At 44.5% G+C, this 27,939-nt stretch overlaps 1 protein-coding gene across 1 annotated transcript; it reads right to left on the reverse strand.

Annotated features, from left to right (window-relative positions):
- Nucleotides 1-2,780: 2,780 nt before the first annotated feature.
- VMA21 (vacuolar ATPase assembly factor VMA21) lies at nucleotides 2,781-18,144 on the reverse strand. Its single transcript, XM_074962602.1, has 3 exons — nucleotides 18,058-18,144; nucleotides 15,919-16,028; nucleotides 2,781-9,678 (listed from the first exon to the last, which is right to left on the reverse strand). The coding sequence occupies exons 1-3, from the start codon at nucleotides 18,096-18,098 to the stop codon at nucleotides 9,536-9,538; spliced, it is 294 nt and encodes a 97-aa protein (XP_074818703.1). The 5' UTR covers nucleotides 18,099-18,144; the 3' UTR covers nucleotides 2,781-9,535.
- Between the last annotated feature and the right edge of the window lie 9,795 nt (nucleotides 18,145-27,939).

A 27,939-nucleotide genomic window follows, 5' to 3' on the forward strand; every position in this document is an offset into this window, starting at 1 on the left:
TTATTATGCTCTGGAAAATGCAACCTTCTAACTGCCATTGTAGGATTTGATATATTCAACTGCACAGAAGCAGATTTTCAAGCATACCCATTGTACTTCACTGATGACAGAAGCATAAATCTAATATAGCAACAGGATAAAACAGACACATTGCTAACAGAAATATAACACTGCTTTCCATCGAAGCCACATATGCACTCGGTGAATTTATGTAAACAGTGACTGATTTTTTAAATTAAATTTTGAACAGCATACATATAGTTGTTAATTATAAAGGAATGGTTTAACTGTTAGCAATTATAGAAGTTAACATGGAAGCTACCAGTGAAAAACATATGCTCTTACTGTTTCATTTTAAGCTGAAAACAAGTAAGGCCCCCGTCTTGATTAATTTTGCAAAGGCATAAGCTATGAAGTAATAAATATATCACTTTAAAAGTTTTCCCAGATACTGGATTCATTTCCATGTTCTTCTTTATACCAATATGTATTAAACACCGTCATGGAAATATCCTATTAAGCATTCTTAGAAGTATGAAATCCACAGAGTAAAACTCCTCATGGGAATCCAAATTTAGAGATTTAACCTAAATTTAAAAAAGACTGGTTACATGGCCAACATTTGGAACATTATGCCAACCACTAGTTCTCATTTTAACCTTTTTCTAGAGAAAATGGCAGAGGAAATTGGAGAAAATTGTGGTATCAACTACTTGCATTCAATTCGTACTTCTAGGACAATTTACATAATTGTCAGGATGAGTTAATCAGAACCCTCCCCCCCCCCCAACCTATAACAAAAGAGGGCTGTGAACCTGCCCAGGAGCTTGAACTGAGTGTGTGGAGGACTTTTGCTAAGTAAACGTGGGGTGAGGGAAAAAGAACATAGAAACTGAGATCAGACAAGAACAGAGAAGCAGAGATAAAAAGCAAGAAAGCCAAGCAGTAGCTGATGAGCACAGTATGACCCTGGAAAGAGAGAGATTCTGGGCCCGTTGGTTACAGAGGCTTGGGGCTATTATCTAAGAAACTGCTTCTTTTGTTTTTGGTTTCTCCAGGAAACAGGACTTTGTATATTCCTTGTAAATGAACAAGAGTGCATCGAACATACTAGACTCCATCAATTTCTATTCCTAGCTGGAACATCCCCAGTGCCTTGAACTTTGACTAGCCATATGGGTTAAAAAGGGACAAGAATATCAACTTTGATTAGTGATCATCAGTTACTTCTGCCTTCCTTCCTAGCATTTGTTAGAGCTTCTTAATGCACCATGTCTTAGACCCTGAAAACATTTAAAGGCTACTCCTGGGTTCACAGTGAAACACGTACACCAGAGGTCCCCAAACTATGGGTCTTGCCCCACTAGGGGGGTACAGAGGACCATTCAGGGGGGCGTGGCTGGGGCCCAGGCCAACCTAAATGGGGGAAGGAGGGAAAAGCAGCACCACCCAGCTCTGCTCCCACACTCCCGGCACCCGAGCGGTGCGCCGCTCCTGGCCCCAGCCTTGCGCCCAGCCCTGGGGCGGACAGGAGTGAGTGTGTGTGTGTGAGGAAGGGGGAGCACAATCCTGAAAAGTTTAGGGACCACTGATGTACATGTTTGTCATTTTGGGGTCTTAGATTGTAAGTTCTTAGGGGTAGTCATCTTGGATGTCTGCACAGCTCTAAGCACAATGGAGACACTGATTTCAATTGGGACTCTGAGCATTACCATAATTCAGGTAAAGAGTAATCAAATCAGCAGTTTGTCACAGTATCTGCATGGAAAGTCAGCTAAGATGTACTTTTTAAAAGCAAGGTTAATTACAGTAACACAATGGTAGGCATTAGTTGAACGAATGAATAAACGCATAGTATCTACAGGAGACAAACTTCAGGCACAAGCTTGAATCTCAAGAAAACAAGATCAAAACTGTTTATTACATTGGTAATCCAGTAGGCCAATGGTACTTGACAAAAATAGTATTTACTCCAGCAACGAATAAGAAGTACAACAGAGCTTGAAGGGGGTTACACAAAGACAACCCACTGTTAATTTTCAAGGAGAATTTGTTCCCTTGCTTAGTCATTGTTTTCATTATTGTTTTGTGGGCACATTATCGAGATAAAGGTCACAATTCTGATGCGTTGTCTTCTATCAGAAGTACAGGTGAGTCACAGAATGAAAATAGCACTTAACCAGTTACCTTTTTATTGTTGTAAAGTTACACCTTTTAAAGAGTTGCTCCATTCGGTTTCAGGCTCCCACTCAAAATAGACAAGAAATCAATTATATTAGACTGGCCTTAACCAGTCGCAGACTGACTACACTGTAGAAGATCACAGTATAGCTTGGAAACAGCATTACATCTCCTTGATCCTAGCTCAGAGCAAAAATGACCAAAAGTCATTACCACCTCATGGTGGTTCAGTGGCCACATAATTCAATATGAGGTGTCCACATGGTGGAATTTCCACAACTGGCATCTTTGCTGGTAGTCTGAGCAGAAAGGGGACAGGGATCACATACTGATTGATCAGGTATACAGCTCTCCTCCCCTTCAATTCAGGGTTGACACACTTTGGTAGGGCAGTGTGTTTTGCCACCACATACACTGTGTCTGTTCTCTTGTGAAAGAGAGCTTCAGTCCCAGCACCAAAATTTATAAACAGACAATTGCTTCTGCTAAGGGCCTCAGTCTCAAACAGGAAGAGAATCAGTGGAGCAGGAATTGATCTGAAGTACCTCTCTCTTCCATGCAGAATATAGGGCCTTCACCACTGCCTTCCATCTTTGCTGGTCTCCTGCTGCAGTTTTAGCTTCAGTCCTGCTTCGATTGTGTGTTTCCATGTTATCCTTGGTCTACCTCATCACCTCTTGTCGAGGGGCTTTTAGTCCAATACTTGTCTTAGGTGCTCCAGGATCTCCCTCCACGTATGTCCTACCCCACCTTCATTTTCATTCCATTATTTCCTGACCTATCAGTTTCTATTTTGTCCTCCTCCAGAATTCAATTGTGATTTTTTTTTTTTTGGACATCTGACAGTCAGAATTTGTCAAAGGCAGCTGTTCATGAAAACTTGGAGTTTAGATAGTAAGGTTTTAATAAGTCTCCGAGTTTCAGCACCACAGAGTAAGACCAACATTACAATAGTGCTAAATATTCTAAATTTAGTCTGGAGGGCAAGATTTCTGTTTCTCCCAATTGGCTTTAGAGTTACAAAGGCATATCTGGCTATCACTATTCTGGCTTCATTGTCTTCGTCTGTTCCATCTGGTGTACTTACAATGCTGCCAAGATACGTGAAATATCATACCACTTCTAAGTAAGTCTCAAAGTGTTATTGGTGTTTCTTCTTATGTGCATCTCTACTTCAATTTTTGAGGTATGAGAGGCGTGGGTTTAGCTTGCAGGTAAGGCAGCATTCTTTCCCCCACCTTTCACGCTCAGACCCCAACTGGTACACCCTCCCACCAAAAAGCATCCCAATCAACCGCCCTGCCCTCCCGAAATGGAAGGCCATTGCATTTCTCTATCCCCACTAGGAGGCGGCGACTGATGTTCCTGGAAACATCCTTCCTTCCTCCTCTATCCCAACCAGATATCATTCTAAGGGAATAGGAAGGACCAAATCTCCAAAGGTTCATCTTTGTCCCCAACCTCAGTTCTGCTACATATAGCACCACCATGGTCCATTTATCCTGCTTCAGTTCTCTCAGAGCTTTCCCCTTGAACAGCAGAACACACCACCAGAAATTCATGGCATTAGTACAGAAAAGTCTTTACTGACCGACACAGGACTGGATTTGGACCCCAGCACTTGGCAATATTTCCTTTTCGTATGCACCATTCAAGCCTAATTTGGCCTTCACTAATGCTGGCTCTTGAAGTGTCAATATAGGCAAAGATGCATTCAGTAACCTAACACTGAAACTACTGATTTATTGTATGTAAACAAGTACTAGATCAGAGACAACGAGGGCTAAACAGAGTGCCAATTGCTCTGTGGGATTTTAAGAAGGTATAGAGTTCAGAGGCTTGACCCACCCCTTAGAGATGCATCACTGGCGATTTTATAGGAAAAGCTACCCTGCTTGTTTCTATGTGCCCCTATGCATCCAATGCTAGAGCGTACAAATGCCTGGTGAAACCATGCACAAAGATGTAAAGCTGTGAACTTTTTTGCTTCCGGATTTACACTGAAAGTTTTAAAAATATAAAACCAGAGCTGGTTTGCTGCTTTGTGCACAACTCACAATATGAGATCAATGGCATTGGTACTTTGCCTGATCCTCAAAAATTAATTGAATATATACCATAAAATGCTGTCCAGAAAGAGCTTAGGACATCATGTACAGAGCAGTAAAAGAGGCATATTCCAGTTCTCACTCATGCACCCACTTGTCAGTTTTTCCCACAATCACCCTTGGGCCTTCTTCCATAGGGCTCCCTATACAGGAAGCAGCCTCCCTGAACTAAACTGCATGTGTCCACATTGAAGGCCGTCAGAAAAGACCCTTTGTGACATACACCTTGCCTGTCTTTGGACAAAGATACTGGAGTCAGCTACATCCCTTCGGGAAGGCTCTGAAAGTACTCTACCTCAAACCAAATATAACAAGATTAATTTGCAAACAGCTGCCAAGCTAGTCAAGCTAAAAGCTATCAAAATGCCAATAACCCCAAACACTTACTGTCCAGCAGTTCACCAAGTGAGAAGTATATAATTTTCCTCTCCATTTTCTAGCTAATGGAGCGCACGCGCACGCACACACACACACCCCCCACCGAATTTCAGACAGAAAAACCTGCCATCCAGTCAGTCACTCTGCTAGTGCAGTATGACAAACCGGAGACTGTTTACTAACAATCTTGTACTATGCGGATGAGGCAATATCTTTTACTGGACCAGCTTGTATTGGTGAGAGAGACAAGCTTTCAAGCTTAGAGTTCTTCAAATATTACCTCACCATCTTGTATCTCTACTATCCTGAGACCAAACACTGCTACAGCACTGCATACAAGCTTGTGCTATGTCCATTTAAGTGGTTTTTAGCAGTTTCAAGTAAAATGAAAGTTACCCACCCCACAAGCATTTTATACTTTTTTTCCCCCGACTTCAGCATACGGAGACTGTGCTGCCCACATATTAAAAGCTTATTTACATCAGCCAGCGTTAGGGGATGACAGACAAGAGGGAAAGAACAAGTTTAAGAGAACAATGACAACTGATAAACCCAAATATTGACATCTTTCTGCGTAGATTTCACATGACACTCTTTTAGCAATTCTCGGTCTAAACTAAATGAAGTGTTCTGAACCCCAATTAAGCTTGCTTATTCCAATTTCTGAGTGTCTCTCATACACCTCTGCAGTCATTTTAAAAAGGAAGGATCAGATGAAAATTTAGCCTGTGCAGGACACACAAAAGAAAGGAAAGTCGACTTATCCAAGTAATACTACAGAATAATTTTGGAAAGTTCCTGGGTTTTTGACTCCATAATTCCCAACTGTCTCAATGGGCCACATAGCTAGAGACCTGGGGAATATTTTGAAAATTTAGAGATACAACTGGTCTCAAAAAATATCTATTCATGCTATCTAATCAGCTCTAGTTCGACCGTCCTGTGTAAAACTGTAAATTGTGTTGTTTACCAGCAATTGTTCAAAACCCTGTTTAAGTACTGAAAACCATTAATATAATAAAATGAAGGTAAACTTCTAAATGCCAATTAAAAATATTCCCTTGTTGCACGATTTAGTTTTACACAGATAATCAGGAAACAAGGAAAGGGAAAGTGCTAATCTTACAATTCAGGATAATTTCAAAGCCTACAGAGTATTATTTAAACAAGAAAAGGGTCTATGGCTATTATACACTGACAATTGTGTCACGATAAATTAGCTTGGATGTTACTCTGACATGAACATTGGACTCTATAATACAAACTCAGCCTACCACGATTTAAAATATAACTTCATGTCGCTGAAGCACAAGAAGGCTCCCAGTAGGGTATATAGTGCAGTATATATTTTCTAAGAACATAAGAATGGCCTTACTGGGTCAGACCAAAGGTCCATCTAGCCTGGTATTTGGTCTTCCAACAGTGGCCAATACCAGTTGCTTCAGAGGGAATGAACAGAACAGGTAATCATCAAGTGATCCATCCCGTCGCCAATTCCCAGCTTCTAGCAAACAGAGGTGAGGGACACCATCCCTGTCCATCCTGACTAATAGTCATTGACAGACCTATCTGCAATGAACTTAGCTAGTTCTTTTTTGAACCCTGTTGTAGCCAAAACAGGTCCAGGTACCTGGCTGGTTAGCATAATTCTTGTATACACAATGCACTAACTAGTATCCATCCACAGAATAAGCTCTTATTGGTGTATTGCTGCGTCTCCGTTTGTTCCGAGTGCACTGATCTTTAAAACCAAATCAAGGCATAGAGTCCTAAGACTGTAAGCTGTTTGGGACACAGACCATCGTTTTGTTCTGCATTTGTACAATGCCTAGCGGAGTGTGATCCCAGGTTCCTAGCCACCAATGAAATATAAACAGCTAATAGGATTTCTAAAAGTCTGGCCATGCAGAGCAGAATGGGGCAAGTTGGGTGAGGATCCTATTTGAAAGCAGCAGCCTATACATTTTTAACATGCTTTTGGCCTTGTACACATTAGCCAAAGTAGGCCATGAAATCAGTTTAAACAGACCAATTCTTACAGTGAGTTTAACACAGAGCTCATTAAGTCTGTTTGAGCCCCACTATGGATGTGGGCTATATTCTTTAAGCTCTTTTGTAACTTCTCAGGTTCTACACCTCTTATTTTTCTTCTTTCAATATTGCTCTTTTCAGTGTCACATGCCTAGATGGGGTGTTCAGCTTCTTTGCTTTGCTCTGCTCAGTTGTTGTTTCCACTGTCCCCATACTCAAAACTCTGGTCTTACTTTCCTTAAGGAGGCCTTTTAAAAACCAAGATGTTCTGCTTATGAGGAAATAAAAATCTTATCAACGGACTACTCACATTTTCACTATGAATAGCTGAAACATATTTAAGCTACGGTGCTCTGGAACTTTTCAGTACCTCTACTTTTTTGTGACTAGCCAAGTATGGTAAGCAATTCTAATTCCACGGAAATGTAATTTTAGGGTCTAGTGACCCCTGACAGTACAAACACCTGGATACAACATTGTACACAGAATCAATGAAGCACAGCAGAGCCCTCATTTTCAGACTATTATAAATGGAGTAAAGTTAATTCTGTATGTTGCTGTAGCTAATCTGTTCATTATAAATCATGTTATTACATGAGCAGCATTAGCAGGACGATGATTGAGAAATAATTCAGCTAGAGTATTTACGTTTACTAAGCCTCGGTACTGGAACTTAGTGAATGATAATTCTTTATTAAAGGACTCTTATATAACATGGGGGTACATATAGTGGGGAATGGGGATCTCTCAGAATGGCATCTTACAAAATAAATCTGCATTTCAAATAACTACAGTATCCTTCTCTAGTGTGCCAGCAACACTGGACTTTCAGACTGGAAAAGTTAATGTTTCAGACATGAGATTTAAAAACTGATTTGTGGCTAATCTGAAGCTAACATGCAGTATGCTTCACTTTTAGGGCTTGCTCCTGAACATTAGTACATAGGGGTGGGTGGGTGGGTCACAGTCTATTGTGCACATAAGCCCAAATAATTGATCTACCATATTCGTGGTCTGCAGACCACAAGTGTGGGTACAAACAATCCAATTCCCACATCAACCCACAATCCCTTTGAAACTGTAGGAACATGATACAAGTGAAACAGGAAAAGCAAAGTCACAAAGCGCCTTTAAAAAAAATGTATAGGAAAGGCTACGCATTACTGTAATCTTAGGAAAAATGCTGCTCCACACAAAATATAGTTAATACAAAAGCAGAATGAAACTCAGGATAATGATCTGTTAGACATATTTCATCCTGATGTGACTTTAGGTAAAGCCCCTTTCCTTCCAAGAGGATAGAAAATTAGAACAAGTTCATTTCTTTCATGATTCAACAAAATAAGCAAAGTGGATATCTGTCATGGAAGAGGTAGTGATGATAAAACATGGTCACCATTATGTTTTATTTAATAGTGGACAAAAGTTTTAAGAGTATTGCTTTAGCTGGCTTTCTCCCCTTAAATCTCACTTGTTCCTCCAGCACATCTCCCAAACACACTCTTCAACGTATTTTGTCCATGATTGCACCATAAGAAATATCCAACACATTCAATTAGCAGTGGGAGGTGGCTGAAAGCGAGACTTGTTTAGGAGCAAGTGCAACTTAGTATGGTCATTGGAAAGAAAACAATAGGCAGGTCTCCTTTGCATCAAAGCTTCAAGGTGGTAAGAGTGAAAGGATGAGGTCAGGATTACTGAAATCTTCTAGAGATATTGAAAATGTCAGTTGAGAGAAAAGTCAGTAAAAAAAAAAAAAAAAATGCAACAAGCCAAAATTTAAAAATGACAAAACTAAAAGCTGTTCACTATGAAACAGAAGACACCAACTGAATTTTCTGACCACCTTGCTAAGCTGCTATGACATTACTCCCAAACATGCCTTTGTAGGAGATTTATTGCATTTCTTGGGAGGTTACTTTCATCTATTTGGTCTTAAGCCTTAAGTACACCACCCCAGCTGCAGCAGAATCCCTCAAATGCATTTGCCATAGCTTATTGAAGCAGTAAGACACCATATTACATGGTTCCTTGTAGTTTATGAAATAACTTTTCCTGGAAATGAATGGTAAGAGTCACAAAATGTTTTGATACAAGCTAATGATTTTCAGGGAGCTTGAAATATGTCTGATAGTGAAATTTCAAGAGTGCATCCTCTATTCTGTTGTTCTGATAGCTCACAGTTCCCATAAAACATTAACAAGCCACTCTCCAATATGCAAGGTCTTTAGCTCTCAAGAGCTGCCTTTTAGGATTATGTAAGAAACATTCTCTTCCTATTCTTCCACTATAAATGTAAACTGTACACTCATGCTACTATGGCTGAGGAGCACAAAGTGCTCCTCAATTTGATTCCATGTTTCTAAAACTGAGCATCCACCCAGAGCAAGTGGGAATCAAATCTACTCTGTTTTAGTCCTACTAGAATGTTACTCAGCCTTTTAAACCGGTAACTTAACATTAGCAATACATAATTTCGCTTCATAACTGACCCATGTGTGTCTCAATTTCTCTGTGTCTTGTTAGCAGGTCAGAACTGTAAAAAAAACCCAAACTTGTCGTACACATACAAAATACACATTCCTTCTAGTCACTCCACTCCAATTTTAGGTAAAGGCTTCTCCAACTTTGCCAAGCTGAGGTTGATTTAAGTTATAAATGGTCACCCTTCGACACATTACTAGTATTCAGCTGAGATGAGCACAAATCTTGGACTATTCACACACAGGCATTCAGAGCCCAGAGGCATTAACTTCTATTTTGCACAAGAACGTTTTTCCATTCCATCCACAAATATCCAGTCTCCAGTCTGTGGATATCAGATGGCGATGCTTGCTTTAGTCCTGCTTGCCTTCACGCCACTGGCGAGACCCTTCGTTCCAAGCTACATAGACAAAGAGAGCAAGTACCACATGAACAGTAACTACAGCGACGATGGCAGCATAAAAATAGCTGTCTCTGTTGGACATTCCCAAGGTACCTGAGAAGACAAAAAGAGCACACTAATTTAAAGGAATTCTGAGTGTTTCTATTAAGGCAGAACAATAACTTGCAATTGTTTAAAGAGGCCCAATTTATTACCTATTTATTATATCAAGGGTAGGATAGACAAAGAGCAATAGGTCAGCATTTACAGTTATTAATGAGACTTGGCTAGTATGTTACAATTGGGATGCAAGAAAACGAAACTGCTTTTTACCTGTTTCCTTTGAGGTACCAGTTAACTTTTGGAAATACAGGATTTTAGATCTTTAAAGTGTTCTACACATATTCTTCTGCCATCCTCCAACATCAGACCTCAACATCCCTGTCAACTGAGTATTGTTTTCTTTTTATCGATGGGGAAAACTGAGGAGCAGAGGTTAAGACATTTGCCTATGGTCAGACAGTCAATGGTACAGCCATGATTAGAACTTAGGATTCCTGACTTCCATGCTCAGGCCATTAGACAAACCATGCTTCCTCATCAGAGGTCATCAGAAGTACTGTGTGTATTAGATAAGTGGGAAACTATATGAATGGTTCCCATATAATACAAGATTTAAAGGTATTAGAGGTATTTCCAACACATCATTCTTTCCAGCCTAATACAAAGTGTCATTGTTGGTAGAGCTTGTTGTAACCGAAAAGAATGTCTTCAGAAAAGTCAACATATCAAGAAAATAGGAAACTAAACAGTTTTTTCTGAATCTTTTATTCCATTTCTATTCACAACCACAGTGATTGAAGGAAACAATGTGTTTTTTGGGAGGCCTTTAAACAGTCACATATTCCTCAGCTGCTCTTGTCTTAAGAGGGAAGTTCTATTTTTGTCTTCAGAAAGACAGTTATGCAGCATCGGAAAGTTCTGCTGGTTTGTCCATTTTTCCTGTTGCAGAATCAGCCCTGGTCTACACTAGGACTTTAGGTCGAATTTAGCAGCATTAAATCGATGTAAACCTGCACCCTTCCACACGATGAAGCCCTTTATTTCGACTTAAAGGGCTCTTAAAATCGATTTCCTTACTCCACCCCAGACAAGTGGATTAGCGCTTAATCGGCCTTGCCGGGTCGAATTTGGGGTACTGTGGACACAATTCGAGGGTATTGGCCTCCGGGAGCTATCCCAGAGTGCTCCATTTTGACCGCTCTGGACAGCACTCTCAACTCAGATGCACTGGCCAGGTAGACAGGAAAAGAACCGCGAACTTTTGAATCTCATTTCCTGTTTGGCCAGCGTGGCAAGCTGCAGGTGACCATGCAGAGCTCATCAGCAGAGATGACCATGATGGAGTCCCAGAATCGCAAAAGAGCTCCAGCATGGACCGAACGGGAGGTACGGGATCTGATCGCTGTATGGGGAGAGGAATCCGTGCTATCAGAACTCCGTTCCAGTTTTCGAAATGCCAAAACCTTTGTCAAAATCTCCCAGGGCATGAAGGACAGAGGCCATAACAGGGACCCGAAGCAGTGCCGCGTGAAACTGAAGGAGCTGAGGCAAGCCTACCAGAAAACCAGAGAGGTGAACGGCCGCTCCAGGTCAGAGCCCCAAACATGCCGCTTCTATGATGAGCTGCATGCCATTTTAGGGGGTTCAGCCACCACTACCCCAGCCGTGTTGTTTGACTCCTTCAATGGAGATGGAGGCAATATGGAAGCAGGTTTTGGGGACAAAGAAGAAGATGAAGATGATAATGAGGTTGTAGATAGCTCACAGCAAGCAAGCGGAGAAACCGGTTTTCCCGACAGCCAGGAACTGTTTCTCACCCTGGACCTGGAGCCAGTACCCCCCGAGCCCACTCAAGGCTGCCTCCTGGACCCAGCAGGCGGAGAAGGGACCTCCGGTGAGTGTACCTTTTAAAATACTATACATGGTTTAAAAGCAAGCATGTGACAAGATTACTTTGCCCTGGCATTCGCGGCTCTCCTGGATATACTCCCAAAGCCTTTGCAAAAGGTTTCTGGGGAGGGCAGACTTATTGCGTCCTTCATGGTAGGACACTTTACCACTCCAGGCCAGTAACACGTACTCGGGAATCATTGTACAACAAAGCATTGCAGTGTATGTTTGCTGGCGTTCAAACAACATCCGTTCTTTATCTCTCTGTGTTATCCTCAGGAGAGTGAGATATAATCCATGGTCACCTGGTTGAAATAGGGTGCTTTTCTTCAGGGGACACTCAGAGGAGCCCACTCCTGCTGGGCTGTTTGCCTGCGGCTGAACAGAAGTGTTCCCCGCTGTTAGCCACAGGGAGGGGGGAGGGTTAAGAGGGTAGCCACGCGGTGGGGGGAGGCAAAATGCGACCTTGTAACAAAAGCAATGTGCTATGTATGTAATGTTAACAGCAAGGTTTACCCTGAAAGAGTGTAGCCAGTGTTTTATAAAATGTGTCTTTTTAAATACCGCTGTCCCTTTTTTTTTCCTCCACCAGCTGTTTCAATGATCACAGGATCTTCTCCTTCCCAGAGGCTAGTGAAGATTAGAAAGAAAAAAAACCGCACTCGTAATGAAATGTTCTCTGAGCTCATGCTGTCCTCCCACAGTGACAGAGCACAAACGAATGCGTGGAGGCAAATAATGTCAGAGTGCAGGAAAGCACAAAATGACCGGGAGGAGAGGTGGCGGGCTGAAGAGAGGGCTGAAGCTGAAAGGTGGCAGCAGCGTGATGAGAGGAGGCAGGATTCAATGCTGAGGCTGCTGGAGGATCAAACCAGTATGCTCCAGTGTATGGTTGAGCTGCAGCAAAGGCAGCTGGAGCACAGACTGCCACTACAGCCCCTGTGTAACCAACCGCCCTCCTCCCCAAGTTCCACAGCCACCTCACGCAGACACCCAAGAATGTGGTGGGGGGGGCCACCGGCCAACCAGCCACTCCGCCACAGAGGATTGCCCAAAAAAAAAGAAGGCTGTCATTCAATAAATTTTAAAGTTGTAAACTTTTAAAGTGCTGTGTGGCATTTTCCTTCCCTCCTGGGCTACCTTGGTAGTCTTCCCCCTATTTGTGTGATGAATGAATAAAGAATGCATAAATGTGAAGCAACAATGACTTTATTGCCTCTGCAAGCGGTGATCAAAGGGAGGAGGGGAGGGTGGTTAGCTTACAGGGAAGTAGAGTGAACCAAGGGGCGGGGGGTTTCATCAAGGAGAAACAAACAGAACTTTCACACCATAGCCTGGCCAGTCATGAAACTGGTTTTCAAAGCTTCTCTGATGCGTACCGTGCCCTCCTGTGCTCTTCTAACCGCCCTGGTGTCTGGCTGCGCGTAACCAGCAGCCAGGCGATTTGCCTCAACCTCCCACCCCGCCATAAACGTCTCCCCCTTACTCTCACAGATATTGTGGAGCACACAGCAAGCAGTAATAACAGTGGGAATACTGGTTTTGCTGAGGTCTAAGCGAGTCAGTAAACTGCGCCAGCGCGCCTTTAAACGTCCAAATGCACATTCTACCACCATTCTGCACTTGCTCAGCCTGTAGTTGAACAGCTCCTGACTACTGTCCAGGCTGCCTGTGTACGGCTTCATGAGCCATGGCATTAAGGGGTAGGCTGGGTCCCCAAGGATAACTATAGGCATTTCAACATCCCCAACAGTTATTTTCTGGTCGGAGAATAAAGTCCCTTCTTGCAGCTTTTGAAACAGACCAGAGTTCCTGAAGATGCGAGCGTCATGTACCTTTCCTGGCCATCCCACGTTGATGTTGGTGAAACGTCCCTTGTGATCCACCAGAGCTTGCAGCACTATTGAAAAGTACCCCTTGCGGTTTATGTACTCGGCGGCTTGGTGCTCTGGTGCCAAGATAGGGATATGGGTTCCGTCTATGGCCCCACCACAGTTAGGGAATCCCATTGCAGCAAAGCCATCCACTATGACCTGCACATTTCCCAGGGTCACGACCCTTGATATCAGCAGATCTTTGATTGCGTGGGCTACTTGCATCACAGCAGCCCCAACAGAAGATTTGCCCACTCCAAATTGATTCCCAACTGACCGGTAGCTGTCTGGCGTTGCAAGCTTCCACAGGGCTATCGCCACTCGCTTCTCAACTGTGAGGGCTGCTCTCATCTTGGTATTCATGCACTTCAGGGCAGGGGAAAGCAAGTCACAAAGTTCCATGAAAGTGCCCTTACGCATGCGAAAGTGTCGCAGCCACTGGGAATCGTCCCAGACCTGCAACACTATGCGGTCCCACCAGTCTGTGCTTGTTTCCCGAGCCCAGAATCGGCGTTCCACAGCATGAACCTGCTCCATTAGCACCATGATGCATGCATTGGCAGGCCCATGCTTTCAGAGAAATCTGTGTCCATGTCCTGATCACTCACTTGACCGCGCTGACGTCGCCTCCTCGCCCAGTATCGCTTTGCCAGGTTCTGGTGCTGCATATACTGCTGGATAATGCATGTGGTGTTTAATGTGCTCCTAATTGCCAAAGTGAGCTGAGCGGCCTCCATGCTTGCCTTGGTATGGCGTCCGCACAGAAAAAAGGCGCGGAACGATTGTCTGCCGTTGCTCTGACAGAGGGAGGGGCGACTGACGACACGGCTTACAGGGTTGGCTTCAGGGAGCTAAAATCAACAAAGGGGGTGGCTTTACATCAAGGAGTATTTCAGGCAGGACTTCACGGAGGGTTCCAATAAGAAATGGTGCACCTACATTATTGTTCTTATTGGAACAAGGAGGTTAGCCTGGCCTCTGATTGATACATGGCTAGATTTACCTCGCTGCACCTTCTCTGTGAGTGACTGCAGTGTGACCTAGAGGAATGAGTCCCCTAGATGGGGGAGGAGGCAAATGAGTACAAAACAAATCTGGTCTATTTCTTGTTTTGATCCACTCCATCTATCTTTTACATCTTTGGCTGGCAGTAGACGGTGCAGAAGGACTGCATGCCATCCACATCTCATGGCTGCTTGGCAGAAGATGGTACAGTACGACTGCTAGCCATCCTCATCTCTTGCCTGCCCGGCAGAAGATGGGACAATACGACTGCTAGCAATCCGTATTGCCTGCCTGCTCACCATAAGACGGTTCAATAGGACTGACTGCAGGACTAAAGAGAATGACCTGGTCAAGTCACTCCAAATTTAGTCCCTGCGCCCATGTCTGCCCAGGTGCTCCCGGCCGACGCGACCAGGAGCACCTCGGACATGACGATGACGGCTACCAGTTGTATTGTACCGTCTGCTGCCACAAGGCAATGGGTTGCTGCTACTGTGTAGCAATGCAGTATCCCGTCTGCCAGCACCCAGGAGACATACGGTGACGGTTACCTGAGCGGGCTCCATGCTTGCGGTGGTATGGCGTCCGCACAGGTAACTCAGGAAAAAAGGCGCGAAACGATTGTCTGCCCTTGCTTTCACGGACGGAGGGAGGGAAGGGGGGACTGACGATATGTACCCAGAACCATGTTTTAGCCCCATCAGGCATTGGGATCTCAACCCAGAATTCCAATGGGCAGCGGAGACTGCGGGAACTGTGGGATAGCTACCCACATGCAACGCTCCGGAAGTCGACTCTAGCCTCGGTACTGTGGAAGCACTCCGCTGAGTTAATGCACTTAGAGCATTTTCTGTGGGGACACACACACTCGAATATATAAAGCCGATTTCTAAAAAAACGACTTCTATAAATTCGACCTTATTCCGTAGTGTAGACATACCCTCAGAGACAGGCTTTGGTTGGTTGTCAGCAATTTAACAGAGCCCTGGCTCCACAGCACAAGTTTCATCCTCAACCTTCAGGAAGGTGGAGAGAATGAAATTCTTCAAGCAACAGAATTCAAGATCTGAAGCTCTTAGGGTTTGAATGAAATGTTTATATTTATAAACATCTCAGCGATTTTTTTTTTAAAAAAAATCAAAGACATGGGGCTAGAGAAGGACAGAATTATACCATTCTGAATGTCACTTGATGGCTTATGCTGTTACAAGAAAAGCTTCACAGAACAATTTCCACGCGCATCACCACTGCAGCCTTTCAAGTATTCTCTACACAGCTGAAACTCAGATTTTACACTCTGCATAAGCCACTGAAATAAATTTGTTCTCGTTTGCACCCAAAACCTTGAATATCACAACCTTTAATGTTTCCAGCCCCATATTCCAAGAGGGTTCTCTGTCTAATCGAATGCATTCAGTTTGTGAAAAGAAATGGTACTAGAGAAAGAAAGGACAAAAAACTAGGATTTTAGGTCTGAGGCTTTGTCTCTTAAAAATGTTCTGTTTAGCAGGAACAGAATTACCTTCAAATACATAAGCCTTTGAAGAGAAGTACAGCCCAATAGGTAATAAGATCATCAGAGCTGTGAAGAACAGAAGCGTTCTTAGAGTTGATGTTAAGGAGCCCTCATTTCTGAAATGAACAAGAACAGCTGTAACAATACAGAAAGTCACATAACACATCTAACATAGTGCATCAGATTTCCTTCAAGGGGAGAAATACAAACTGTTGGTTTTAAAGAACTTTCTTTGCATTTGCTGTTTGGAATATACCAGAAATTAAGCTTTGTACTCAAAGCTGGTATTTGAACATCTTTTTGTTCAGAATTATTTCAGGGTCAAATTCTGCCATTAAACAGTTATAACAAGAAATAAAGTTATTTTAGTATATTTAAAAAAAATAATGCCTGCCAAAGCATCAAAGGGACCTTCGTCGACTTAAAAAAAAAAATCATTCTTATCAATGCTTTTTTACTTGAAGCATTAGACAAATCAGTTCATTTGCTGACTATGTATCATTCCCCCCTTTTATAGTAGGGGGATCTCTCCCACAAGCAGAGATGAGGAAAAAAGTTTGTAAGACTGCAAAATATGATTAGGACCATAAAATTGACAAGGAGATTTAGAGGCAGGTGTAGTACCTAAGAACAACTTTCAACACTTAATTGTCTAGAACTCAGGTTCTCTTTTATTATCCCAATATCACTGCCATTCAACACTTTTTTTTAAGTTTCCATTAATTTAAATTCCATTCAGAAAACAGGATACTTTTTTGCTCCATCAGTTTATTTTAGCTGCAACAAATTAAAGTTAAAATATAAAGCTAATATTATAGCTAAACCTCTTTGACTGGGCACCTGAATTATAGACCAATATCAGAACATCTCTAGGAACAAAAAGTTTGGTTGCTACTACAAAGTTAACAGAGCTTGCAAAAAACAACAGTAGCAGCGTTAAGTACAATTTGGTCAGTAAAAACAAGGAAAAGAATGCCCTTAATCAACTGCATTTGGTGTGTCAGGACAAGGTGTGTATCGCTATATACACCAGCTACAACTTGTTTTTGCATTTGCTTTTGCTAGCTCTTACACCAAACTAAGTAAGTATTTACTCCAAAATAAAACGATCTAACCAGCCAAGCAATCTGTGGCCTACTTCCAAAACCTACAAGAGTCAATGTCAGTGTGTCCTCACAGGGGAGCCCTTCATTTTGAAACATGAAGGTCCATCAAAAGCAAGTTAAGCCAGGGATTCTTACTACTACTACTTAGCACCTGCCCAGAACTTTTCACATGTAAACTTCCATAGATCTATCAAAAGATCTCTTTCCATATGGAGACATTAATGGCTAGTCTACATTTAAAAGCTGTACCAGTATAAATACACGGGTTAGGATGGGTTGTTTTTTTGTTTTGCCAACATAATTATACCAGTAAAAGCCATAGTGTACATGCAATTATACTGGTTATAAAGGTGCCTTACACTAGTAGAGCTTATTCTGATTTGGGAACCAAAATAAGCTAAATTAGTATAAATGCATCCAAACAAGGGGGATTCTCCCTGCTTTAACTACCCCAGTACATTGAAAGTAGCCACATATTGTAGTGTAGAGAAGCCTCAAGACGGAGCTCAAGTAGCCTGCCCGAGGTCAGACAGCAGGCCCCAAGCCCACCTGCGTGCAGTGGGTTACAGCCGGGCTCTCTGCGCTGGAACGCGGTCAGGACCCTCGCTGCGCGTCCCGTGGAAGGGGCGGGAAAGTCGGGCCTTCCCAGCACTCACCCTTCAGACGCCCCAGCTTTCCGCGCAACGCTGCGACCTCTGCCCCAAGGGAAGCACCTGGTGCCTCTTACTCAACTCCTGCCCCTGCCGCGGGTCACGCAGCAACTCGGAGCTCCAGGTTTCTCTTCCCTCCCTTCCAGCGCCCCAGCCTGGGCATGGACCCGGGAGCCACCAGCCATGGCAGGGCCGGGCGCGGTCAGGCGACCCCAGCGGGGCCGGGCAGGCCCGACAGCGAGGCCCGGTGACACCCCGGGACCCAGGGCAGGGGGCTCCAACGCCGCCGGCAGCCGCTGGGCCAGAGGCGAGCCCGGCTCGGGCCTGCAGCTCCCCGGCCCGAGACTCGCCCGGACCGGGGGCTTCCCCTCCCCCCGCTCCGTACTCACTGCCCGAGCTCCGGGGGCGCCGCTTTATCGTAGCGCTCCATCGCAGCGACCCGCCGCCTTCCTCCGCTCGCTCTACTTCCGGTCAGCTGACCCCCTCGCGCGTATCATGTGACCCGCCGGGGGCTGGTTCTCAGGCTCGCACCGCCCACTTGGGGAGGGGATGTTTCAAGGGCTGCTCAGGCCACGCCCCCCCACAGGGGAGCGGCTGCGGGCGGGGCCGTGCTGGGCGGTCTGCGCTCCCCAGCCCGGGCCGTGGCTGCAGCCCCCCCAGCGGGGTGCGTAGCTCCCCCCGAGCGCTGCACAGCACCCGCCTAATACATCACCTGGACACCTCCCTGTCCCCCATTTTACCAATAGGGAAACTGAGGCTCGGGGAGGTCAGTGGCGCTGCTGGGGCCCGACTGAGGCAAGAGGGCGTGAGGCCGGCTAGGTCCTGTGCCTTAGCCCCAAGAGCAACGTGACAGCCTCTGTCAAGCTGTACGCATCCTGTGATCGAGCCCTCCGTAAACGGGGGAATCGTCCCGCTAGCGTGGGGAACTTTCCTGGCTTTTGCACTACCCGGTGAAGTGGGCCAGCGAAAGGATCTGAGTCCTCGCTCCCACTTCCTTTACCCAGAGGCCTCCCTGCCCTTGAGGACTCCCCTTCCACTCTCCTGTCTGGCAGAGTCCTCCTAACCCCAACAAGGCTGGGCCCAGGATTCTTGGAGGGCTCGACCCCCAACCCTGCTGTGGTCACCTAGGACGGGGGCTAGGGTATCCCCACTCCGGGGTACTCTCTCTGCACTGGGCACTTCTTTGACCCACTCACCATTACATACAAGTTAACGCAAAGTTATTTAATCAACAATTAATTTTAAAAAGAATAAGGAAAAATGGGAAAGGTTAAAGGAAACACATCACCCCGCTCTGTGGCAGGGAACGTCACAAACAGTGTCTCTGGAATGTCAGGGCAGTTCACAGTCTGCTCCTTGTAAGTCCCAGGCCTCCTTCTCCGGCCCTGGCTGTGCTGCAGGGATGCTGTGGGTTGGACACTTGCTCTGGTGGTGGCCACACACTCTCAGGCTCTAAGTGGTAGGACCCTTCTTCCCAGTGTCACTCCCGCCCTGTCGGGGTTACGATCTGGCCTGCAGAGCCTCTTGGCTAAGGCGTCTCCCTGTGCTGGGCCTGCTGCCCAGGGTCCCCCTCGCTCTCCCCAGCTGCTCACCGCACCCAGCTCCGGACTGCTCCAGCCCCAGCTCCACCACTCGGTCTCTGCACTGCTGCTGCTCTGCCTCCAGCTCCCTGGGCTGGTTCTGTGGCCCCTCTGGCTCTGGTTGCTGCAGCTCTGCTCCCAGGACAGGTCTGCTCTGCAGGCTGCTTCTGTGACTCTGCTCCCAGCACTGACCTGCTTCCTGGGCTGCTTTTCTGGTCTCTCTGGATCTGGCACAGCTCTGCTCCCCAGCTTAGCTTGGGCCCCTGCTTTCTCCTTACCTTGGCCCCACTCTGTCTGACTCAGGCAAATCCAGCTCACATGGAGGATGGGACCTCCCTGGCCTCCTGACTCCCTGATTAGCCTGCTCGCCCTATCATTCAGGCTGACCTGGAGTATCCATGGGGATTTTAGCGGTGGAGGTGGGGTCATTGAAATCCATCCATTTTTTAGGGATATGGGCCAAAAAACCCCAGAAAATATTAAATCAAAAGGCCTTAACTGGTCATGATCACAGGGGAGAATTCACCATTGCCCCCCAAACAATATCGGATTTCTGCCCCCTCAAAACTGTATGTTCTTGCTTCCCTTTCTGGAGCCGCACAAGGGATCCACTACAAGCTTGAGATGGAGTGAGGGGGAAAAGCATGCTAGGAATCAGGGAGGAGAGTTCAGGAGAGAGGATGAAGAACTCATTGCCCAGTTGGCCTTCCTGGTCTTTTTACCCAACAAGAAAACAAAGAGACAAGCTGTAAAAACAAGATGATGAAAGATTTTAACATCAGTAGGACAAGAGTGCTTGTCCTAATACGTCTCATTACTTCTCTGGTATATACATTCTAGTTTAAAAAGCAAGCATGAAAGCTGGTGTTTGAGAAGCTTAACAACAAGGCTTCGTGTTAAATACAACTTTCTCCTGATTGGTGGAATATTTTACATGGGCAAAGGATGAGGTACATGAGTCTTGTAAATGTAAAGTAAGTAGTCGTTAATACTGCCCGGCCTTTTAACAATCCTGCTCATGAGGAATGTGTTAAGAATTAAATTGGGTGGTTAAAATAAATGAACACAAGTAGGTGGCTTTAACAAGCACCCGCTTGATTTCCCCTTCTCGCCCCCCATTTTATCTCTAAGTACAGGATATTTCTTTTGCCTCTGGTTTCACTTTGCTCGTTGATTCTATAGTGAAAACTGCAACTACACAAAACATTTTTATAACAGCAAAGAAACTTAAAAATGGAACAGGCTTATATCATACATTTATTATGAAGATTTATATCCATTATTAAAAGGCAACAAATCACTTGAGGTGCACCAGCCCATGTCTTTTTTTTAATGCAAAAGTCTTGTTAGCTAGACTTATAAAAGTTTTGCTGAATCATTTTTTTATTGAACTGATTTTCTTACAGAGATGCTTAACAGATGTGCAAGAACATGTTCAACATTTGCAACTGTAAAAGTAGCTGCTCAAAAAACAAAATCCAGTCAAAGATACTGTAACTTGGGAACCCCTTGTCAAATTATTTCATATTTTGCTCATGAAACTACCCTTACGCCTGAGCTGGCTTACCAAATTTCAGGCAGCTCTGCCATCTCTTATGGATTGGAGAGGTAATGCAAAATTGCCCTTACACAGAAACTCTGCTGCAATTCTAACTATGGAGCAACGAGTGTTGCTCCATAACATATACGATACCATTAGCTGAAGCCCTGCTATTGCTATGCTGTCCACAATCCTGCTTGTATTTTTTTTTCTTAAAATGCCTACTGTCCAACCTCTGGCTCCTATGCCCAGCAAACTCTTTCTCATGGATTATTTTTTTGATAAATGCTTTCTATCTCTGAGGTGTTCACTCCTTTCCGTCTAAGGTAATTATATGGATCCTCTTATTGTGGAATCTAAACATCCCCACAATACCCCATGTGACACAGAGAAATACGATTACCATCATTTTAGAGCTGGGGAACCAAGGCACAGAGAGACTAAGTGACTCATCCACAGTCTCAAAGGAAATCTGTAGCAGGGCAAGGAATTGAATCTGGGTCTACCAAGTCTTAGGGAAGTGCTGTAACCACAGGACCAGCCTGGATGGATAAGGATATAATAGGTTTCAGAGTGGTAGCCGTGTTAGTCTGTATCAGCAAAAACAACGAGGAGTCCTTGTGGCACCTTAGAGACTAACAAATTAATTTGGGCATAAGCTTTCATGGGCTAAAACCCACTTCATCAGATGCATGGAGTGAAAAATACAGTAAGCAGTATATATATTACAGCACATGAAAAGATAGAATCATAGAATATCAGGGTTGGAAGGGACCCCAGAAGGTCATCTAGTCCAACCCCCTGCTCGAAGCAGGACCAATTCCCAGTTAAATCATCCCAGCCAGGGCTTTGTCAAGCCTGACCTTAAAAACCTCTAAGGAAGGAGATTCTACCACCTCCCTAGGTAACGCATTCCAGTGTTTCACCACCCTCTTAGTGAAAAAGTTTTTCCTAATATCCAATCTAAACCTCCCCCATTGCAACTTGAGACCATTACTCCTCGTTCTGTCATCTGCTACCATTGAGAACAGTCTAGAGCCATCCTCTTTGGAACCCCCTTTCAGGTAGTTGAAAGCAGCTATCAAATCCCCCCTCATTCTTCTCTTCTGCAGACTAAACAATCCCAGCTCCCTCAGCCTCTCTTCATAAGTCATGTGCTCTAGACCCCTAATCATTTTTGTTGCCCTTCGCTGGACTCTCTCCAATTTATCCACATCCTTCTTGTAGTGTGGGGCCCAAAACTGGACACAGTACTCCAGATGAGGCCTCACCAGTGTCGAATAGAGGGGAACGATCACATCCCTCGATCTGCTGGCAATGCCCCTACTTATACATCCCAAAATGCCATTGGCCTTCTTGGCAACAAGGGCACACTGTTGACTCATATCCAGCTTCTCGTCCACTGTCACCCCTAGGTCCTTTTCCGCAGAACTGCTGCCTAGCCATTCGGTCCCTAGTCTGTAGCGGTGCATTGGATTCTTCCATCCTAAGTGCAGGACCCTGCACTTATCCTTATTGAACCTCATCAGATTTCTTTTGGCCCAATCCTCCAATTTGTCTAGGTCCTTCTGTATCCTATCCCTCCCCTCCAGCGTATCTACCACTCCTCCCAGTTTAGTATCATCTGCAAATTTGCTGAGAGTGCAATCCACACCATCCTCCAGATCATTTATGAAGATATTGAACAAAACCGGCCCCATGACCGACCCCTGGGGCACTCCACTTGACACCGGCTGCCAACTAGACATGGAGCCATTGATCAATACCCGTTGAGCCCAACAATCTAGCCAGCTTTCTACCCACCTTATAGTGCATTCATCTAGCCCATACTTCCTTAACTTGCTGACAAGAATACTGTGGGAGACCGTGTCAAAAGCTTTGCTAAAGTCAAGAAACAATACATCCACTGCTTTCCCTTCATCCACAGAACCAGTAATCTCATCATAAAAGGCGATTAGATTAGTCAGGCATGACCTTCCCTTGGTGAATCCATGCTGACTGTTCCTGATCACTTTCCTCTCATGTAAGTGCTTCAGGATTGATTCTTTGAGGACCTGCTCCATGATTTTTCCAGGGACTGAGGTGAGGCTGACTGGCCTGTAGTTCCCAGGATCCTCCTTCTTCCCTTTTTTAAAGATTGGCACTACATTAGCCTTTTTCCAGTCATCCGGGACTTCCCCCGTTCGCCACGAGTTTTCAAAGATAATGGCCAAGGGCTCTGCAATCACAGCCGCCAATTCCTTCAGCACTCTCGGATGTAACTCGTCCGGCCCCATGGACTTGTGCACGTCCAGCTTTTCTAAATAGTCCCTAACCACCTCTATCTCCACAGAGGGCTGGCCATCTCTTCCCCATTCTGTGATGCCCAGCGCAGCAGTCTGGGAGCTGACCTTGTTAGTGAAAACAGAGGCAAAAAAAGCATTGAGTACATTAGCTTTTTCCACATCCTCTGTCACTAGGTTGGAATTGCCTGATTCATTTGCTGCAAATATTTGGCTTTGGCTGTGGATTGGTTCTTGGTTGATTCTTCCTCTTCCCTTTTTTCTATTTTGGAGATTGGTTGCTTATGTATTAAGAAACATTTATGTAAAGATCTCACATCAGAATAAGTTTCCCCAACACCACCTAGAGCAATGGGAAAGTAGCTAGGTATCCTCACCTTTCTCTGAAGCATCAAGTACTGACCCTTGCTAGGAATGGATGCCAGACTTGACAGACAAATGTCAAGACAAATTCTACAGTGTGTGTGTTTAGCTATTGTTCTGCCTATATTTACGCCGGCCAGAAGTTCCTCTCACCAAACCATTTTATCTTACTGCTGATATCACAATGGATGTATATTCTGCCTCATCTTCTCCCGAAAAGATACAGATCAATAAAAGTTGGTGTATCCCTTCCGTACACCATCTAGTGGGTGCTGGAGAGAGATGCTAGTCTCAAAAGACCAGGAAGGAAAAAGAAAAAGGTGGAGAAGAGGGAAGAAGTGAAATGTTCAAAGACTGATTGTCTTTAAGATCCTGTTTATTGAGGATTTAATATATATATGGATAAAATCAAGGTTTGTTTCCATGGAAATTTACTGAAAAAGGGAAGAAGGTAGGAGCAGGGGAAGGAGGCAATGGCTAGAAGGGATGCCAGAGGGGCAGGAAAAGACTGAAAATTGGGCCCTATACTGCAGAGTTGTCAAGTGCCTCCTGTGAGGTGCAGAATATGCTCAAGGTTGCAACTTCCCAGCAGCTTGCGGCAGGCAGGCAGGCCGTGCCTTGCAGTAGCGGGGCTGGCGCTGTTTGGTTAGAATTTGTAAACACTTTTACATGGTTCGAAATGATTTTCAAAGGGGAAAAAAGTTTTTGATGGGGTGTGCTTGTGCCTCAGTGGCACAAGCCCACTCAGAATACCAGATTCAGGCCAAACTGCTGAGTAACAGGGCAGACTCCCCATCAAACTGGTGGTTATTCTACCATTCGATATACCAAGCTAGTAACAAAAGTAAGCTTCTGTCTCACCATGTTGGTTAACAAGAAGTCAAAAATGCAGTCTCCTTAGACTTCCCAGCCCTATTTTCACAACACAGACACTAGACTTTATGAGGAATGGTTACCAAAAACCAATTTAATTAAGCAAAGGGCTCTTCTGATCTCAAGAGATCAGATACTAAGCCAGGTCAATGTATAAGTCAGATGTTACCCAATAATCACGCTGCCACCAATCCTATAGTAGCTAAAAGCAAAAGGTTTATTTATAAGAGAAAAAGAAGAGAGTTAAAATGATTAGTAGATCATATACATCCCATTATTGCAAAGTTCTTAGATCAGGTTTGTAGCAGTAATGGAATGAACTGCTGGCTTCTAGCATCTCTGGTAACTTCCAAAAGATTGGAAGGTCCTCAGTCCATAATATGCTCATTTTAGCTGCAAGTCTCCCAGAGAATCAAAGCAGGAAAGAGACAAAAATGGAGTCATTCCACGGGGTCTTTTATACCCTTTGCCATGTGCCTGGAAATTTTCTGTTTCAGACAGAGCTCACAGCCTGAGCTTGTGGAAAGTTACTGGCCTTTAAGATGAAGTCCAGGGTCACACGAGTGACTCAAGGGGCAGCTATTACCCATATACTTTCTAAGGCATCCACAGGAAAGGCTCTGTAGACAAGTTTGCTGGGCGGGATGAATTTCTTTGATGGCCCATTGCTAGAGTGAAGTGTCCTTAATGGGCCGTCAACCTTGACTAGTCCATTCACAATGGGCTGGCTAGACTGGATGTAAACTACAGTGTGGATGTTACCCAGGAATACAGTCGCACGTATAAGATACAAGTCCATGGCCAATATTCATAACTTCAGATGCAGAGACGATACCCGATGAAGTGAGCTGTAGCTCACGAAAGCTCATGCTCAAATAAACTGGTTAGTCTCTAAGGTGCCACAAGTACTCCTTTTCTTTTTTCTTTTTACGAATACAGACTAACACGGCTGTTACTCTGAAACCTGTCATAAACATGATAGTCACACACCGTCCATGTCATACTTTGTACAAGATTTGTTGCAATTGTAGAACAGTGGTAGCAACAATGATACAAATGGTCTCTTTCAGTTCTACAGCATCACGCTGGGTAAGACTGAGCAGCTGAGGGGAGAAAGTGCTGCATATGGGGAGCTCTTAGAGTATATGACAGAGCCATTGATTTTTATTTCAGGCTTGTAGGTTTCAGAGGATGAAGGATGCTCTGGAGAGGCCAATACTAAGCATGAGCTTCAGAGAGCATTAGCAGAAAGCAAGAAACCTGTCATGTCTTTTTTTATTATTATTATTCATTTGTCATATGTTTAATATGCATCTTGGGGAATATTAACTAGTTGCTTAAGAAAAATGAGCAGCATTTGTAATTGGCTGAATTACAGACTTATATATTCATTTGTTTCCAGAACTTCCACCCCACAAGAAAAAAACATTTGATCCATTCTCCTCTATCACCAAAGGATATAGCCAATCTCAGAAAAAATGTAAGGCAGATCATCATGTTACAAACAGAATGTCAATGAGAGTAGTATTAATGCACAGGGTTAGGCCACTTCCATGGCGGGCGGGGCGAAATCTTCCCGCAACTCTGTGGCCACTGGTACAGGCCCCGTGATAAGTCACAGCTAGGAGCTGCCATTCTCTTCCTGGCTAGTGGGTGGCTGTAGTTTGTGGACTCAGTGGCCACAGCTCACTCCCAATATTATTCCTCCGGGTTTGCAAAGGAAACACCTGAAGGGCACCACACGGTCGGGCCAATAATGGACACAGAGCGCCATCACTTGCACTGCGAAACACACGAGGAAGGAAGAAGTAAATACACACATTTGAATGGTGGGAAACAGTTCACTGCTGCAGTTAGCATAGCACAACTTGCACCTCTGAAGTTTTCCAGCCAAGCTCTTGGTATTGGAACCCATTCTTTGGACCTGTCAATCAATCCCATCTTCATGCATTCTGACTCTCCTTCCCCTCTTTAATTTCTGCTCTTTATCTTCACCCTCTGTCCGCGCCCCCTCATTATTCACTCCTCTCCCCTCCATCTCTCTGTGTGAGTATTCCTTCTGAAGCAGTACGGTGTTGCCACATAGTAAGTAACTGGGGGAACCACAGAGCAGGAATAAAGTGTGTTTCAGCGAGGGGAGTACTGATGGAGTACCACTGGGAGTGCCACAAAGAAGGCAAGGACTAAGGAGAGAAAGGACTCCTTCTATTACATCCAAATCATGGAGTTAAGTAGACAGGCTGGACTCACTTTAAAGACCCTGGTCTTTTCACATGTTAGGTCTTTAGCCCGGGTATCTGATTTGCCTGGGCTTGTAGACTACCACCGCTGAGAGAAACTCAACACAAAAGTTAGAATATACTGATTGATGGTTTGCCTGAGTGTTGTGTAGAGCAGAGACCTTGACTTGCAAGCATACACCCGGGCAACACTTTATAGAGTACAGGATGTGCCAGATACACACGCCTAAAACTGTATTGTATGATATGAGATTGGTAGAATTACAAATTTAGGTTCTGATCCTGGGTCAGAGCACCCATTCAAAGCTCTCCTGACTTCAATAGGGGTGTGCCATATACAGTCAATTGCAGGATCACGGTCTCAATTGTTACTGCTGTAAAACAACTGTGCACTGGCAAAGAACCATTGATTTATACCCCTGGCAACCCAAATCAGTATAAGATCTGGCTCACCAACCATAAGGAAATAAGTGGATTTTTACAGAGGTTGGTCAAAGTACGCATGCTTTACTATTTCCAGGAATTTCATTCCTACATTAAGCATTGCAAGGAATTACAGTGTCCCACTTTTTAAAAGAAATTAATCTAACAGCTGGAGCAGTGTGTTAATGCAGATCATTTGTTTAAAGACACACTTTAGAGACTACAGGATGTCAGGCATTTTTTAAAGGTGTTATTTTACTGAGAACAATGACTGTGTTAAAGGGCACATCTTTACACAACAGATGTGATAATCTTTGTAAAACAAAAACTACCCACTAGCATAGTAAGGTTCTGGTCCATGACTACCGCATACTAGCTCCAAGATGCTACAGTAATACCAATATTAAATAATAATTTTACTCCTCAGCTCTGCAGAGCTAATGCATCTATGGGATTCAATTCTGCCCTCGTGACGCATACACAAAATTACCAGCAAAGTTTCACCCACATCTTTTTTTTTTTTTTTTTTAAACGGGGGATCTCATCAAAGGTGAGACGAACCCAGCTTAACTTTCAGATCCCAGGTGGAGTTCTCAGGCCTGGCTGTTAGAAACATTATCCTTTGACCTGTAAGCTGAGTATGTCCGAGATGAACATTATAGCTAGAGAATAAAACAAGTAACCAGCTTCCCTCCTCCATTCGAGCCCTTTCGTGTCTAAGGGGTCATATCCAGACAGCTGAGAACTCCCTCGAGGGGGAGGAGGGGGAGCATAGGGAGGGGAGGAAAGAAGAGAAAGGCAAGATAGTCAACTCCTTACACAGTCTATCCCCCAGCCCAACATAGAGTGTAGCAGTGCTCTAGCTGTGATCTCTCCCTCCAGTCCCCTAACTATCCTCAGCTGGGAAAGATATTTTTGCCAATTTATGTACGCTAGAGAAGCTCTCAGCCTGCTCCAGTTTACACAGGGC

This window comes from Natator depressus, chromosome 9 (genome assembly GCF_965152275.1).
Source record: "Natator depressus isolate rNatDep1 chromosome 9, rNatDep2.hap1, whole genome shotgun sequence".
Taxonomy (NCBI): Eukaryota; Metazoa; Chordata; order Testudines; family Cheloniidae; genus Natator; species Natator depressus.

What these genes read in the sequence shown, in the direction of transcription:
- VMA21 (XM_074962602.1), bottom strand. Translation starts at nt 18,098, where the DNA reads ATGGAGCGCTACGATAAAGCGGCGCCCCCGGAGCTCGGGCA. An exon ending in GCGCCCCCGGAGCTCGGGCA is followed by an intron (nt 16,029 to 18,057) that starts GTGAGTACGGAG and finishes TGTTCATTTCAG; the next exon opens with AAATGAGGGCTCCTTAACAT. An exon ending in AAAGGCTTATGTATTTGAAG is followed by an intron (nt 9,679 to 15,918) that starts GTAATTCTGTTC and finishes TTGTCTTCTCAG; the next exon opens with GTACCTTGGGAATGTCCAAC.